General features: G+C 32.4%; 1 protein-coding gene across 1 annotated transcript; it reads right to left on the minus strand.

The window, feature by feature from the left end:
* Window positions 1-12,875: 12,875 nt before the first annotated feature.
* On the minus strand, window positions 12,876-14,171 carry LOC139482917 (toll-like receptor 3). Its single transcript, XM_071266943.1, has one exon. The coding sequence runs from the start codon at window positions 14,169-14,171 to the stop codon at window positions 12,876-12,878; it is 1,296 nt and encodes a 431-aa protein (XP_071123044.1).
* Between the last annotated feature and the right edge of the window lie 1,948 nt (window positions 14,172-16,119).

The following is a 16,119-nucleotide window of genomic DNA, read 5'->3' on the forward strand; positions in this document are numbered from 1 at the left end:
TTTCCTTGTTTTGTGTAACAAGAATATAACATATGTAAACGGTGAATGGTTTTTCTCAAATTTCTATTCATGTATGAGAGTATTCTTTGTAGAAAATCTTATTTTTAAAGGTGAATAGGGTATATTTTGTTATGACATTTTTTCCATCATTTGTATACATTTATCTGAGATGACAATCACTACACCTGTTGTAGTGTTGAGTGCATTCACACATTGTCTTTTCATTGGTTAGTAGAACATTTACTTATAATGATGTTTTTATTCGTATTTTACAAAAAATGTTGGTTCTATCACAATTTAGGGAAGTTTAAATTATCACAAACATCATGTATTGGACTGTGATATCTAGACTAGTCACTATGATAGTCCAAGGTCATGTAAAGGTTAATATTTACTATGATTCAAAATATCAACATTCAGATTATATTTAACAATATATTAGTTTAGGTTATTTAAATATATTTTTCAAAATCATTGTCATTCACAAAAAAATTGTTTCTTTATACCCATTATAAGCCGTTTCTTGTTGCTTATATCATCTTCAAGACAAATATTTTCAAAATTGTCAAACACAAAGTTGGTTTTATACTAGATTTCTAAGTAAGTATATCCGTCAACTTCTATATTCAAGGGTAAACTGCAGTAAAGAAGAAAAATATGTTCACTGAAGAAAAAAAAACACATTCTTTTTACGATTGGATTTCGGTTTAGTGGGATGTATAAAACCGCAACCACGTCAAAATTGTAAAAATTGCAGTAATTTAACGGCTATTGTTAGTCTGTCACAAGATCAATTTAAAAAAGGTTCAACTTTAAAAAACACATTAAAAAATGTGCTATGATTGCCAATGAGACAACTCTTAACAAGAGATCTAATGACACAAAAATTAAAACTATACTAACTGAACGCCAAAGCTGTCTTGTTATGACCATTTCATTATATGATGTGCACTTGTCCTTATATGATTTACACTTTTCATTATATGATGTGCACTTGCCATTATATGATACTCAAATATCCTTATATGATGTGCAAACATCCTTATATGATTTCTAAAACTACTTATATGATGTGCAAATGTACTTACATGACGTGCAAACATTCTTACATGATGTTCAAACATTCCTATATTATGTGCAAACATTCGTATATGGTGTGCAGAAATACTTGTGTGGTATTTAAACTAGTGGCCTATCAAAGTGATCAAGTCTTCAATACTTAGTACTAAGATCCTCCTTCCATTTGTCTATACAGAAATCAATGCCAACAGTATCAACTTTTGAGCTTTAAATTTGTTTTATGACTTAATTTCAATCGTTCGTTACATGTATCAATTTCTTCGTTTTTTGAATCCTTTCAGATTTCTTGTTTTTTTTACTTTGAAAGGGAATTTACTCCGTTATGCCAACAATAACAACTTGTTAGCTTAAATTATGTTTAATGAAATTATTTCAACCTTTCATCATCAATTTCTTCGTCTGTTAAATCCTTTCAGACTTTTCCTCAACACTGTGTTGTTTTTATAAAGGGTTTTGGCATCTTTTTTGTGTTGAAAGATCGGTAACTCCTTACTTACCCCCATATGGTTGCTAACTCTACATGTATATGGTAACTTACCATGTACTTTTTTGAGAACAAATGGAAGTTTTTAACGACATTGACTGGCTATACAGCCTTGCACGGTCGGCTCTGGATAGTTCAATAGTTTAATTTTTACTATATGGTAATTGAAATAATTTAGAATGATACAATACAAATTTAATAAAAAAACAATATATGCATAAAAAAAATAATTAATAAACACTGAGCCACCAGAAGTAGGAACAGGAGGAAAGCTAGGCCAGGAAAACAGCAGTGAACGGCAGCAACGTTGTCCTGGTACATGTGAATTTATATGCTAAATATTTTTTATAAACCGAAATAAGCCTAAATTTGTGTATGTGAGTTTTGCAATAATAATTAGTGAGGTGTTTTGTATGTACTAAAAAAAAGAGAAGTAAAATAAAATAAAATAAATAAGAAACCAAAGGGTGTATGAAAAATTTTGACTGCTTTGTGCTAGCCTACCGTAAATGCATGACTTTATAGTGCTAGTACACTGGTACGCTATCCAAAAGAAGACAGCGCCCCACTAATTTTTTAGAGCACCCTATACGAAATATATATAGCCACCTAATCATTAGTTAACTAATCATATCCCGACAAATCTTTGGAGGTACGAAAATTGTCAATATCAGTATAATTTTAACGTTAGCGTTTTTTCTGTAAAAAGGATTGTACATGTTGTACATGAATTTTCTTTCTGTTCAATTGTGTAAATTTTGCCTCGCTGGTCATTTAAGGCGTTGATTTTTTTTCTTTATAAATTACTTTTCTCAAGAAAGACAAATAAAATTGGCAAAAAAAACGTATTGATATCAATGTGTTAATAAAACAAACAGGCATAATAGGTGAAATTGTCAAAAAAAGGGGTACAAAAGACGACATTATGTTATAATCTTAAACACTATCAAAACAAACAAATATATCAAGAAAGATAATCAAAATGGCAAATATGTACAGTAGTTGTCCTCTGTTTATGTAGTTCATATGTGCTTAACATTTCTCGTTTTAGGTAGATTAGACCGTTGGTTTCCGCGTTGGAATGGTTTAACACTAGTATTTATGGGGGCCCTTTATAGCTTGATGTTCGGTTTGAGTCAAGGCTCCATGTACCTTGACCTATAATGGTTTACTTTTTATAAATTGTTACTTGGATGGAGAGTTGTTTCGTTGGAACCCCTACCACATCTTCCTATATCTTTCTATAAACAAAGCATATAGATTAAAAAATCAACTGACATGGATATCATGCATCCTACATTGACTACGTTTATGTATGAATTCTTTATAGGCTACTGTATGTCACTCTGCAGAAAGAGGCAGCAAAGAAAACTACAATAGATATGAATGATAAATAAATGGAAATTAAAGACAACACACACATCGGTCAAAATTGATTCATATCTTTACATAGGACTCAATATACTGTGTAGGTCCATTTGTGTTTTGGCATATGGTATTCATTTATGTTTTTCTGAAATTAGGCCGGTCGTGTACAAACCGTTTATACTTAGTGGACTTAAAGTATTTCCCATTGAGGTATTTACATTCTTTATTAAAACTATACAAGTACATTTTCACTTATTTAAACATAACATTACTAATTTCTTTTTTTATAAGAGCTGGTTTCAGCAAGACAACTGTCTAGTAAAACCTCCTGGGTGTAAGCAACAATTTCAATTTCTTCCAAATAACATCCGAATTACACTGATTTCCCTCCACAAATTCCATAACGTACACATATTTCCAGATATAAGAAAATTTACGAGGTACTCTGTTATTTTAATGTCCTTTGTAAGAACTATTACTGATTCTAAATTGCTTCTAATTCTTTCGTATTGAGCCCTGTCTATCTCGAATGTACGATCAGGGGATAGTGTATACCCTGGAGTTATTACAAAGATAATGCATCTACTTTCTTTAATAGCTTCTGCCTCGTTATCCGCAAGAGAAATCCCAGCAAGGAAATCCCTTTCCCTTATACACATGTTTAAACCCCATTCCCCTTGAAGTTTTGAGACTAGTGTTTCTTTGATCCAATAAACCGCATTACCTTCATAAGAAATATACACATCGTAAGTGTACTGCCTTTTGATTTTTTTTTTCTACTACACGATTTATTATTCCTTGCAAGGTAAACATGATTTTCCATCGTTTATTATACAACACGAGCAATATCGCTATTATGAAGGCAGTTGACAGTAATGTTGTTGCTAATGTTAACCACATAGAACTTTCACAGGGAGCAAACAGTTCGGATAAAGACTTATATGCATCAAATGTATTGCTGATGCTTCCGTTTTTAGTACACAGTTATACGAGCGGCTATCTAACGTTACATCTGTTTTCTGCAACCATCTTATCAAGTCAATATTATCACACGAACATTCAAACGCATTTCCTGCTAAGAACAGTGACATTGAATGCATGGTTTGCATTTGATCAAGCCAATTCCTTATTTCTAAATTGATTTCTGTTAAAAGATTATTGCGAACATCAAGTTCTTTGATTTTCAAATGATTAATCAATTGGTTTGGAATACTTCGCAATACATTTTTTGATAAATTTAAATGAGATAGATTTTTCAGTGGGTCTAACATATTGTCAGAGAAGTTCCAAATGTTATTTTCTGATATATAAAAGGTTTCCACTGAATTCATGTTTCTAAAAAGTTCTTTTGGATGCGCTTTTATGCCTTCATGTAAATTGCGATCCTTCCAGACAACTTTTTTCAGATTATTGTGAGTAAACTCTCTGAATGTATTCCAGAAAAAAGAATAATCACTTCCACTATCAATAAGTGTTTCTAAATTTGGGGGATGATTCTGAGAATCTGATTCGAAAAACAACAACCCTGACGACAATACATATGAAATGTCAAGATACTTGAAACTACTATTAAGAGGAACTAGATATTTAATGGGTAAATCATTTATCATCACGTAACTGGCATCAAATGTTTCTACAGATTTCAAAAAATAAAAAATAGAATCGGAAGGGTTATCGGAACCTACTGAAATTGTGTTTTGAACGGGATAGCTTACAACTTTATAGGAAATATCCCAAGTTTTCAAACGGCTAGCTTGCCGGGTAAAGTTGTTGAGATATTGCAGTTGTATTTTATTAGATATTATTGTAAATCTATTCGCCCTTACCGACAGACTCTGTATACATTCATGTTTGTTTTTTTCATTTTTAGCCATGGCGTTGTCAGTTTGTTTTAGATTTATGAGAATGACTGGTCCTTTGGTATCTTTCGTCCCTCTTTCAGGATAACGAAATGTAAATAAAGATCCAGGTTCATAATCAACAATACCATTTTCTGACAAATCTAAGTTTTCAACACAAATAGTTTGTAAATACTTTGTCATCTCAGTTGTTACAGTCAAAGAATAAGGAAATTCCTTGTTGTCAATGACAACGTCGCTCACGTGATAAAAATTTATAATTGTCATGTTTTTATTGGGGTATGGGATTTAGCAATAACAGTGCCTGCTTTAAATGCATAAGTGTGTCAGAAAAATCTACGACCTTCAGCTTTGGAAACGGCAATAGAGCACCAGTTTCAGCACAAACAAAATTCAATCTACAATTTTGCATTGATAGTGTTTCAACACTAGACGAGAAAAACTTAAATGTTTCATTGGTTAGGCTTACAACATAGCACGACTGGAATTCTATCCTTTGAAGCCTTTGTAGTTTAAATCCTTGTCCAAACTTTGGTTTTGGCATTAAGTCAATCGATAATTGTGTCAATTGATTTAAAACACCAAATGCCTGGTCTGGATACATAAATATGGTGGAAAATATAGTCGGCTGACCCATGATTCTCGTGATCTTTAGACATTAATTTCTTTAAAGGCACAAACAGATCCATTGTATACACATCAGACAGATCAAGACAATTGTCAGCCATTTCCAACGATTGAAGATTTCCTAATCCATTAAATGACGAGTTTGGTAAATGATTAATTTTGTATGAGTTCAGATTAAGTTACAATTAGCTTTGGTAATTGACGAATGCATCATTTGTAACGCCTTTTATGTCGTTCCTACTTAGATCCAGTGCATTTATGTTTCGCGGTAAATTTTGAGGAACATGTATTATTCCCATGTTACTACAGTCTGCAGTTGTATTTGTATTTGTCTCTTTTAACTTGCAATTAGATGAACACAAAACCGTTATAAGATGGTAAATAAATGAATAAATAAACAACATTCTAACATACAGCTCCATCGTATGATTGTTTTAAGGATATATGAAAGTGTTTACTAAAAACTGTTTCTTTTTTCACTTTTTCACATAAAACATTATCGGAATTCCCTGTCACGAGTAAACACTGTATTCTAGATTGGTATCATATATATTGTTGCACTGAAATACAATACGCCAAATGAATCAGTAGAAAAGTCAACCTACAAACCTACATAAATATTTCATTGCAACATAAATTATAGCAGATCTGGTTACATGTTTATTTGCAGTGAATCGACACGATAAATATTACACTATTGTTATGATGGTTTTACGTTATGTACAACTATCTTCCGTCTCAAATGATATTAATTTCACGTCAACAACCAACCTAATTCAAAGCTCTTTGTTGGCGACAGTATCATTTATTGACAAATAAAATCTACATATCAGAAAGATTATTATAAGGGGTAAACAAATTGAAACAAGACTGACCAATGCAGTTACAGCCTTACACATGTAACTAGGAAAACACATATTAATTGCTATAATGATCTGCATCTTACCAAACAAAAGTTTTCATATTTGATTAAACGGTCTTTTGATAAATATGAATGCATATATATTTGCTGCAACTAATTCAAAGCTTTCTTCTCTATTGAGACAGAAACATATGCTAGATCAATACTTGTGTGTATGTGCCTGTCCCAAGTCAGGAGGCTGTAATTTGGTAGCTATCGTCTGTTGAAGTGTTTCATATTAGTTTTTCTATCATATTTTGTACCTTAATTATGCTGTTAGTTTTAATCGTTTGAACTATTTTACATTGGTCTTTACTGGGTCTTTTATATTTGACTTTGCTCATTGTTGAAGGCTTTGCAGTGACCTGTAATTGTTAATTTCTGAGATATTTGGTCTCATTGGCAATCATACCACATCTAATTGTTTTATAGATATATACTTACTGCAGGTGAGATTAGATGATTAAAGCTGTTAATTTTCTCCTTGATGATATTTATGTACATTTCAGCAATTACGTTTATCGCCAGGTAGATATTGCTATCGGCATCAAGTGTGCCCCTTCTCGTACTTCTTGTCCTATTATGATTCACAGTTTATGCCAAAAAAAACATATTAAAGACCAGGGAAAATTGTATATAAATGCTAAATTTGACAACACTTATCATTATTTTGATGATTTGTTTTGTTAAATAATCATGAATTTTCTAAATATACTGCTAACATTTATCCAAATGAACTTACTTTAAATAAATCAAATATAATCAGTTATAAATGTATTTGTCTAGATTCAAATATATCAGTTTTTCATGGGGTTCTCTACACTAAAGTTTATTGCAAAAGGGACGATTTCGATAAACGTAATCTATGTAATTACTGGTAAATTATTAAGTCAGGGATTTTGTTTCCACAAATTACTTAAAACATTTACAATATCCTCCTTAGTTAAAAATTTGATTTGAAGCTTGGTTGTAACTGTCGAAATTTGAAACGGGATAGCAGATCCTCATTTTTACGGAGATGTTGTTTACTGAGCCCGTAAATTTGAAACAATCAAGGTAAACTTATCGATCCTTTATAAATATAATTGAATTTGATGCGACTTTCATACAAATACGAGGTTAAGCGCTATAAAATCAGGTTCAATCTACTATTTTTATACATTTGAACATGTCTGTACCAAGTCAGGAATATGACAGTGTTTGTCCATTCGTTTGATGTGTTTTATCATTTGATATTGCCATTTCATAATGGGACTTTCCGTTTTGAATTTTCCTCGGAGTTCAGTAATTTTGTAAATTTATTTTTTATGAATAAACTTATTCTTAAAGGTTACAAATTTAACCCTGTAATTAGATCTTTGCATATTGTTTATACTGGTCCTGATAATTATTTTGTTATCAGTAAATTAAAATCAAACTACATATATTAATCATTATATACATATGCACATTCATGGCTCTACAATATGTCGATAACTGTATCTTGGCATTTCACAATGTCATATTTTCTCTGACTATTTATGACTTTTTTGAAAAAAACTAAATGCAATGGATGTTGGATGTGTACTGATTGATATTTTAGTCTTAGATGCATATTTTTTTCCATTAGAAAACTGTTGTTGTTGGTTTTAAACTAGCTGTCAGTAACTGCGAGTACTCTCAAATCTGGACATATCGATTTCTGTTGTGTGCACGAGAACGTATAAGATCCCATCCACGTCCAGTCGTGTTTTTGTTAGATGTGTTTCTATGTGTATCCATCTTACGAGTTAGGCCTTTTTCAACTGATTTTTATTGTTTGTTCTTATATTGAAATGCTATACCACAGTATCAGTTTAGGGGAGGGTTTGGTGCCAACAAGCTAGTTTAACAACGCCCCATTTTGTATGTGCCTGTCCAAAGTCAGCGGGAGCCTGTTATTCAGTGTTTGTCGTTTGTTGCTATGTAATGCATTTGTTTTTAGTTCATTATTTTGTACACAAATTAGTCCGTTAGTTTTCTCATTTGAATAGTGTAACATTTGTCATTTCGAGGCCTTTTAAAGCAACTGACTATACGGTCTTGTCTTTGTTTACTGTTGAAGACCGTTAGTCTCTGTGTCCTTTAGTCACTTATGGAGAGATGTCTCATTGGCAACCATACCTCATCTGCTTAATCCTATATCATCAGTTTCGGTTGGAACTGCCTTATATCTCAAAGTATCAAGGACATCAAATCTAAAGTGGAACAAACCCATTCAGAGTATGATATGTAAAGCAAACAAAAGTTGCTATTAATGGCAGAGTACACTTAGTTCTTTTAAAACAAAACACTGTATACTGTTACACTGTACATGTCTGGGAACTTTATGTTCAGATAGAACATCAACTCACGTATCAGAAACATTCTTTACATTCTTTACATACTTCAATGACCACCATTTTTACTGTTAATGTCTTTCAAACTTTAGGTATTCACCATATCAGATCCATTCCTTTATCTTAACTTAATTTACTATTTCATTCTATTTGTTTATACTAGATGTCTATGTGAAATATAGCCGTCAATTTCTATATTCAAGGATAAACAGCAGTATTGTATTAAAATATGATTACTGAAAATAAACACATGCTTTAAAGAAGGGTGTTCGGTTTATAAGTATGTATAAATACGCAGTCACGTCTAGTCAAAATTGGAACAATTGTAGTAATTTGAAATGACTATAGGTAGTCTGTCACAAGACAAAATTTTAAAAAGTTTATCCTTAACAAACCACATAAACAGAAGATGCGGTATGATTGTCAATGAGACAACTCGCAACCTTTTATTTTTTCCATAACTATTGAATAGAAAAGTCCATAGTCAGCGTAAAACGCCACGAAATGACAAACGTAAAACAATTCAAACGAGAAAAATTAATGTAACCCAACAACAAACGTCAACCACTGAATAACAGGCTCCTGACTCGGGGCAGCCACTTTTACACCGAATGTTTCGGGGTTAAACATGTAGGCGGAAGCCCAACTCTTCCCTAACCTGGGACAGTGGTGAAACAGTACTACATAAGAACATAAAAATGAATTATAAAAATCAGTTCAAAAAGGCTTACCTCGTCTGATGGATACAAATATACGTTTTACAAAAAACGAGTTACCTTGGCCGGGTACTTGTATATCACAACAACAAAAAGACATTAAGTACATATCTGACAATATTCGCAGTTACTGACAGCTAGTTCAAAGCCACTAACCATGCTAACAACTAATGTATATTTTAGTGAGAGTCTAAATTTACCATCATTCATTCCGATTGATGCACAATACAGAACTTATCTTTAAAGTTAAAACGTTCCAATTCTGATTATTCATTCAAATATTGATCCAGCCATCATGGTCTCCACCCGGGTTTTTATGGATATTTTGTATCAATTGACGGGAATTTGATTCGAAGGTGGTTATGTTATCTGAATTTGGAACCTGTATATTTGCAGTTCCTTATCCCACCAATTTTTAAATCCTGTTTCTCTCATCACAGGGTCTCCAGGGATCTTCAACTTTTCAACACAGCAAGAAAAACCAGAACCCGCAGGTGCCATTTTAGTGCCAGTGAAATAACAATAATACATCAATGTATAAATAAATATCAACGTTTTGTGTTCGGCTTCAAACTGTTGAAAGGCGAAGTTATTCAAGCCTCACACACAAAGGTTGATATTTTGTCTGACATTGACTTATCTGGATCTTTGAAATAATAAAATTAAATGAAAAAATGTTCAGAAAAGTCTGTTCAAGAAAGGTCCTCCAGTCTAGATCTTTGATGCAAATATTATGGACAAGAACAACATTAATATTGGTTTCAGAATCAGACGAATAATTCTTGGAATCAAGACTTTTGATTTTTCTACGCTTTATACTACTATTCCCCATGCTCAGTTGAAAGGTCGACTTCACCTTCTCATTAAACAGACCTTTTTCTATAAAAATGGGAATCGTAGATACAAATTTCTTGTTTTGGGTTACAATAATTCATATTTTGTAAAGAACCACACTGAATCTACCAGAAAATATACTGAGGATAATACTATCAAAATGCTTGACTTTTTTATCGACAATATATTTGTTGAGTTTGGGGGATTTATATTTCAACAAACAGTCGGTATTCCAATGGGTACTATTTGTGCACCCCTACTGGCCGATTTGTTTTTGTACTCGTATGTAGCGGAATTCATTCAGAACCTTCTATGAGATAAAATGAAAAAGCACTTTGCAAAATTCTTTAGTTTTACTTTGTGATATGTTGATGATGTCCTATCATTGAATTTCTCATATTTCAGCCAATATTAACATCTCTTATGTCTCAGTAAATTTGAAATTAAGGATACTACTGATACTAGAAGGACTGCCTCATATCTTGATATTTTCCTCAATATTGACACAGATGGACGATTTCACACGAAAATCTATGATAGACGGGACGATTTCAACTTCCCAGTTATCAATTTCCCCTTTCTCAGCAGCAACATACCCTCTGCTCCTTCGTATAGTGTTTACATATCTCAACTGATACGTTATTCTCGTGCATATTCACACTTTACGGACTTCATATACAGGAGTGTGCTCCTAACACATAAACTGCTCCAACAAAGCTATGAGGAGGATAGATTAAAATTGACACTCCGTAAATTTTACGGACACCATCGCGAACTGATTGATCCATACGATGTGTCTTTGTCCAAACTAACTAAGGACATTTTTACCAATTGTTAGATTGTGGTTTGTCATTATGTCATCTCATCTTTTAATTACCTAACGTCACTTATTCCCGATTGTGACTGTTTTGCAGAGTGTGAATTCGCATTGCTATAGGATGTGTCACGGTACTTTTCTATCCCAAATTCATGTACTTAGTTTTGATGTTATATTTGTTATTCTCATCGGATTTTGTTAAATGTCTTAACGTTTGTAGTTACTACCACAATTTGATATTAATTAGTATTGTAATTTTTGGGAAACTTTTAGAAATTTAAATGTGACGTCATTGCGTTGATAACTTTGGCTAACTCGACTGATATTTTCCTGTGCTAGTTTAGGTTGTTTTATGTAATGTATCCGTTTTTATTCTGTCGTTAGTCAACGCTTCAGCTTTATCATGTATATCTATTATATAGTCATTTTATAAAATTAATTTTTTGCATAAGTATAAATTATTCTAAATAATGAGGATGTTCTAAACCCAGGCAGAAATCCATAGCCGTATTGGTCGTAACGTTTTTGAGCTTTTTGGTCCTCTGTGCTCTTCAACTTTTTACTTTTTCGAACTTTGCTCATCTGATTGTCACTGGTTGGTATTGAGTGTACGAGGCGCACGTCTGGCGTGTTGAATTTTAAATTTGGAACCTATTGTAGCCTATTTGTTAGCTATTATTGTGTGTTTCTCTGTTCCATATGTTCTACAATTTATTTTTATTGTAGTCCTGTTATGTAATATTGTCATTTTAATTTTATAATTAACATTGCCATAAAAGCGGTAGGTTTCGCATGCCACAAAACCAGGTTCAACCCACCATTTTTTTCTTCTGCACCAAGTCAGGAAAATGTATAAATATTATGTAAATTTAATAATATAAATAAATGTAAAATTCAAATCGGAATGTTAACGTTCCTTGGTAAAATGGTAAAATCAAAATCTCAAACACAGTAAAAGACTGGAAACAACTGTCATATTCAAGACTTGATAAAGATATTTCCTTATTTGAAAACGATGCATTAAAAGAGAGACGAAAGATCACAGAGGGACAGTCAAACTCATAAATCGAAAATAAGCTGGCAAAGTCATGGCTCAAAATGAAAAAGACAAACAGACTAACAGACAAACAATAGTACACATGACACAATATATAAAAGAAAACAATAAGCAACACGAACCCCACCAAACGTCGTTTCATATCAAGCTCAAACTCTAATTTGTATGACAGTTGCATATATTTAATTATATTGGCAACAATGTTTTAACAAAACAAACAGGCATAATAAGTTAAATTGACCAAAACAGGGATACAACAGACGACATCATGTTATAATCTTAATCACTATTCAGACAAATCTATCAAGAAAGATAATCAAAATGGCATATAGACAAAGCACATAAATTGAAAAACAACTGCCATGGATGTCATGCATCCTACATTGCCTTCGTTTATGTATGAATTCTTTATCGGCTACTTTATGTCAATCCGCCGAAAAGAAACAAAAAACACGGCAACAGATATGAATAATAAATGAATGGAAATTAAAGACAACACACACATAGATCAGAAATGATTGATATCTATACACGGGACTTAATATACTGAATAGGTCTATTTGTGATTTGGCATATCATATGATATTCATTTATGATTTTCGGTAATTTTGCCGGTCGTGTACAAACCAGCTATACAGACTTAGTTGATCTAAAGTATTTCCCATTTAGGTATTGGTATTTATTATAACTATACAACTACATTTTCACTTATTAAAACAAAACCCTATTAATTTCCTCTTTCATTGAAGCGAGTTTGTTTGAGCAAGGCGGCTTTTTAATAAAACCTCTTTTGTGTGAGCAACAATTTCAATTTCTCCCAAATATTATCCGAATTAAACTGTTTGTGATCCACCCATTCTATCAAGTACACATAGTTCCAGATATAAGAAAATTTACGAGGTACATCTGTAATTTTGATGTCCTTTGTAAGAACTATCACTGTTTCTAAATTGCTCCTAGTTCTCTCGTATTGAGCCCTGTCTATCTCGAATGTACGATCAGGTGATAGTCTATACCCTGGAGTTATCACAAATATAATGCATCTACTTTCTTTAATAGCTTCTGCCTCGTTATCAGCGTGAGAAATCCCGGCAAGGAAATCCCTCTCCCTTATACACATGTTTAAACCCCATTCCCCTTCCAGTTTTGAGACAAGCGTTTCTTTGATCCAATAAACCGCATTACCTTCATAAGAAATATACACATCGTAAGTGTACTGCCTTTTGATTTTCTGTTCAACTACACGATTTATTATTCCCTGGAGGGTAAATATGATTTTCCAACGTTTATTATACAACACTAGCAATATCGCTATTATAAAGGCAGTTGACAGTAATGTTGTTGCTAATGTTAACCACATAAAATTTTCACAATGAGCAAACAGATCGGATAAAGAGTTATATGCATCTAATGTATTGCTGTTACTTCCGTTAGGTAGAACACATTTATACGAGCGACTGTCTAACTTTACATCTGTTGTCTGCAGCCATCTTATCAGGTCAATATTATAACACGAACATTCAAATGCATTTCCTGCTAAGAACAGTGACATTGAATGCATGTTTTGCATATGATCGAGCCAATTCCTTATTTCTAAACTGATTCCTGTTAAAAGATTATTTCGAACATCAAGTGTTTTAATCTTTAAATGATTAATCATCTGTATCGGGATACTATGCAGTAAATTTTTTGATAAATTTAATCGAGATAGATTTTTCATTGGGTCTAACAAATTGTCTGAGAAGTACCAAATGTTGTTTTCCGATATATCAAGGGTTTCCACTGAATTCAAGTTTCTGAAAAGGTTTTTCGGATGCGCTTGTATGCCCTCATTCAAATTGCGATTCTTCCAAACAACTGTTTTCAGATTGTTGTGAGAAAATCTACCAAATTCCTGCCAAATAAAGGAATAATCTCCTCCACTATCAATCAGTGTTTCCAAATTTGGGGGATGATGCAGAGAATCAGATTCGAAAAGTATAATCCCCGACGATATCGAGTATGACAAGTCAATATACTTCAATCTATTATTAATAGGCACAAGATATATAATAGGTAAATCATTTGCCATCACGTAACTAGCATCCAATCTTTCTACAGATTTTGAAAAATTTAAAATAAAATTGGAAGGATTATCGAAACCTGCAGAAACGGTATTTTCTTTAGACACGGGATAGCTTACAACGTTATAGGAAATATCCCACGTCTTAAAACGACTGGCATCCCGGGTAAAGTTGTTAAGATATTGCAGTTGTATTTTATTAGATATTATAGTAAACCTATTTGCCCTTACCGACAGATGTTGTATACATTCAGGATAACGAAATGTAAATAAAGATCCAGGTTCATAATCAACAATACCATTTTGTGACAAATCCAAGTTTTCAACGCAAATAGTCTGTAAATACTTTGTCATCTCAGTTGTTACGATAAAAGAATAAGGAAATTCCTTGCTGTCAATAACAGCGTCGCTCACGTGATGAAAATTTATAATTGACATGTTTTTATTTGTGTATGGATTAAGCAAAAACAGTGCCTGCTTTAAATGCATGAATGTGTCAGAAAAATCGACCACTTTTAGCTCTGGAAACGGCAATAGAGTACCTGTTTCAGCATAAACAAAATTCAATCTACAATTTTGCATTATAAGTGTTTCAACACTAGACGAGATAAACTTAAATGTTTCGTTTGTAAGGCTTACAACATAACAGGACTGGAATTCTATCCTCTTGAGACTTTTTAATTGTTTAAAGTCTTGTCCAAACTTTGGTTTTGGCATTAAGTCAATCGATAAGTTTGTCAATTGATGTAAAACACCTAATGCCTTGTCTGGATACGTCATTATGGTGGAAAAGTTAGTCGGCTGATCCATGTTTCTCATGATGTTTAGAATATTTAATTTCTTCAGGGGTACGAACAAATCTATGATATACACTTTTGAAAGATCAAGACAATTATCAGCCATTTCCAACGATTGAAGATTTCCTAATCCTTTAAATGACGAGTTTGATATATGACTTATTTTGTTTGAATTCAGATTAAGTTCCAATAAGTTTTTGTAATTGACGAATGCATAATTTGTAACACTTGTTATGTCGTTCCTACTAAGATCCAGTGCAGTAATGTTTCGCGGTAAATTTTGAGGAACATGTACTAGTCCCATATTTGTACAGTCTGCCGTTATAATCGCATGTTTTCCACTATTTGTCTCTTTTATCTTGCAATGTGTTGAACACAAAACCGATATAAGATGGTAAATAAATGAATAACTAAACAATATTCTAACATAAAGCTTCATTGTATGGACTTGTAAGGAATACATAAAAGTGTTTACTTAAGTACAATTTCTTTTCTCAAGTTGTCACATAAAACATTATCGGAATTTTATGTCACGAGTTTACACTGTATCTAGAGCAGTATCCTAGTATATTGTTGCAGCGGAATACAATAAGCCGAATGAATAAGCAAAAAAATAACCTACAAAACTACATATATTTTATTTATTGTAACATAAAACAGCAGATCTGGTTACAGTTTTATTTGCAGTGACAACTATGGTTTGATGGTTATTATGTAACACTATATTTCCTTTCAGATAACATTAATTTTTAAGTTAACACCCCATCTAATCTACATACATGACTAACTTGACCTCATGCGTCACAGTCAAAAGACCACTAATTGCGACCCTTTAATAGCAGACTTTATTTTGTTATGAATCACATTTTATGATAAAACTCAGTAAAGATCCGTCTAAATTGCATTTAAATAATAAATCATTTGACAGATATTTAAGGTTTACACGGGAAACTCCACACTGTTCAAGGAAAGAAAAATAGATGATGTGACGTATTTTCATGTCCTAAACATCTATCAGGCTATTTAAAAATAGATTTTTCAGCGTTCCACAGTATAGTGGAAAAATTCTGTCTTATAGTTCTAATATATTTTGTATGGGTAAATTATGTATGATTTGATAGGTCAGGTGACCTAATGTTTTGTTACGCTAATTTATTTTT

The sequence above is a fragment of the Mytilus edulis genome, chromosome 7, assembly GCF_963676685.1.
Source record: "Mytilus edulis chromosome 7, xbMytEdul2.2, whole genome shotgun sequence".
NCBI lineage: Eukaryota > Metazoa > Mollusca > Bivalvia > Mytilida > Mytilidae > Mytilus > Mytilus edulis.

Coding starts and splice junctions, on each gene's coding strand:
- LOC139482917 (XM_071266943.1), bottom strand. CDS start 14,171: ATGGCAAATGATTTACCTATTATATATCTTGTGCCTATTAATAATAGA.